General features: G+C 49.5%; 1 protein-coding gene across 1 annotated transcript; it reads left to right on the top strand.

Annotated features, from left to right (window-relative positions):
* LOC143892125 (tyrosine decarboxylase-like) lies at window positions 1-1,617 on the top strand. Its single transcript, XM_077396587.1, has one exon. It carries the CDS (start codon window positions 1-3, stop codon window positions 1,615-1,617), a length of 1,617 nt encoding a protein of 538 aa, XP_077252702.1.

Genomic DNA, 1,617 nt, shown 5'->3' with positions numbered 1-1,617 from the left:
ATGGGAGGCCTCCAAGCTGACTTTCTTGACAATAACTCAGCCTTCTCACTCAACCCTCTAAACCCAGAAGAATTCCGAAAACAAGGCCACATGATTATAGATTTCTTAGCAGACTACTACCGAGACATCCAAAAATACCCAGTTCGAAGCCAAGTAGAACCCGGTTACTTACGCAAACTCCTACCCGAAACCGCCCCGTACAACCCCGAACCCCTCGAAACCATCCTCCGAGACGTTCAAACCGACATAATTCCCGGCATTACCCATTGGATGAGCCCCAACTACTTTGCTTACTTCCCCTCCAGCGGTAGCACTGCCGGCTTCCTCGGCGAGATGCTCAGCACCGGCTTAAACGTCGTAGGCTTCAACTGGATGTCCTCTCCGGCCGCAACCGAGCTGGAATCTATAATCATGGATTGGCTCGCCAAAATGCTCAAATTACCCAAATCCTTCCTTTTCTCCAACAAGGGTGGTGGCGTCTTACAAGGTACTACTTGTGAAGCCATCCTTTGCACTCTCTCGGCCGCACGCGATCGAAAATTGAACCTTATCGGGCGAGAGAATATTACCCGGCTCGTCGTGTATGGATCTGATCAGACACACTGTGCACTCCAGAAAGCCGCCCAGATTGCAGGAATCCACCCCGACAACTTCCGTGCGGTTCCGACGAAACTCTCGGATAATTTTGGTCTCTCGCCAGAATCCCTTCGCAGGACAATTATCAACGACGTCGAGTCCGGACTTATCCCACTTTTTCTATGTGCCACGGTGGGGACCACGTCATCGGCTGCCGTCGACCCAGTGGGCCCATTGTGTAATGTTGCAATCGAGTATGGGATGTGGGTCCACATCGACGCTGCTTACGCAGGCAGCGCTTGCATATGCCCTGAGTTCAGGCATTATATAGATGGTGTGGAGAAAGCTGACTCGTTTAGTCTAAATGCTCATAAGTGGTTCTTTACAAATTTGGATTGTTGTTGCCTTTGGGTGAAGGACCCTAGTTCACTTGTGAAGGCTCTTTCCACTAATCCGGAGTATTTGAAGAACAAAGCAACCGAATCTAACCAAGTTGTTGACTATAAAGACTGGCAAATTGCACTTAGTAAACGCTTTCGAGCCATGAAGTTATGGCTCGTTCTACGTTCCTATGGTGTGGTCAACCTACGTAGCTTCTTAAGGGCGCATGTGAAGATGGCTAAGCACTTTGAAGGACTTGTGTTAATGGACGAGAGGTTTGAGATAGCGGTCCCTAGGACCTTTGCCATGGTGTGCTTCCGGCTCAAGCCACCTCCGGTGATTGGTTCGGAGATCAAGTACGGGAAGGAATATGCCAATGAGTTAAATTGTAAGTTGCTAGAGGGGATGAATGCCTCGGGCAGGCTGTACATGACTCACGCCATAGTTGGAGGTGTTTACATGATCCGATTCGCCGTGGGGGCCACCCTTACAGAGGAATCCCATGTGAATTCAGCATGGACGCTCGTTCAAGAGCATGCGGATGCCCTACTAAGTGCGGACTATGGGTGCCGACTTTTTGAGAGAAGGGAGTTTCTCGTTGTTGAGCGTAGAAAGAAGGGAATTAAAGAACGAGCGAGAAGAAAGAAGAGATATTCATGA

This window comes from Tasmannia lanceolata, unplaced genomic scaffold (assembly GCF_043159265.1).
Source record: "Tasmannia lanceolata isolate RefF3 unplaced genomic scaffold, GAP_Taslan_0.1 ptg000015l, whole genome shotgun sequence".
Classification (NCBI taxonomy): Eukaryota; Viridiplantae; Streptophyta; class Magnoliopsida; order Canellales; family Winteraceae; genus Tasmannia; species Tasmannia lanceolata.
Note: the sequence above shows the minus strand (reverse complement) of the source record. Positions and strands in the feature narration are given on the sequence as shown.

What these genes read in the sequence shown, in the direction of transcription:
- LOC143892125 (XM_077396587.1), top strand. Translation starts at nt 1, where the DNA reads ATGGGAGGCCTCCAAGCTGACTTTCTTGACAATAACTCAGCCTTCTCA.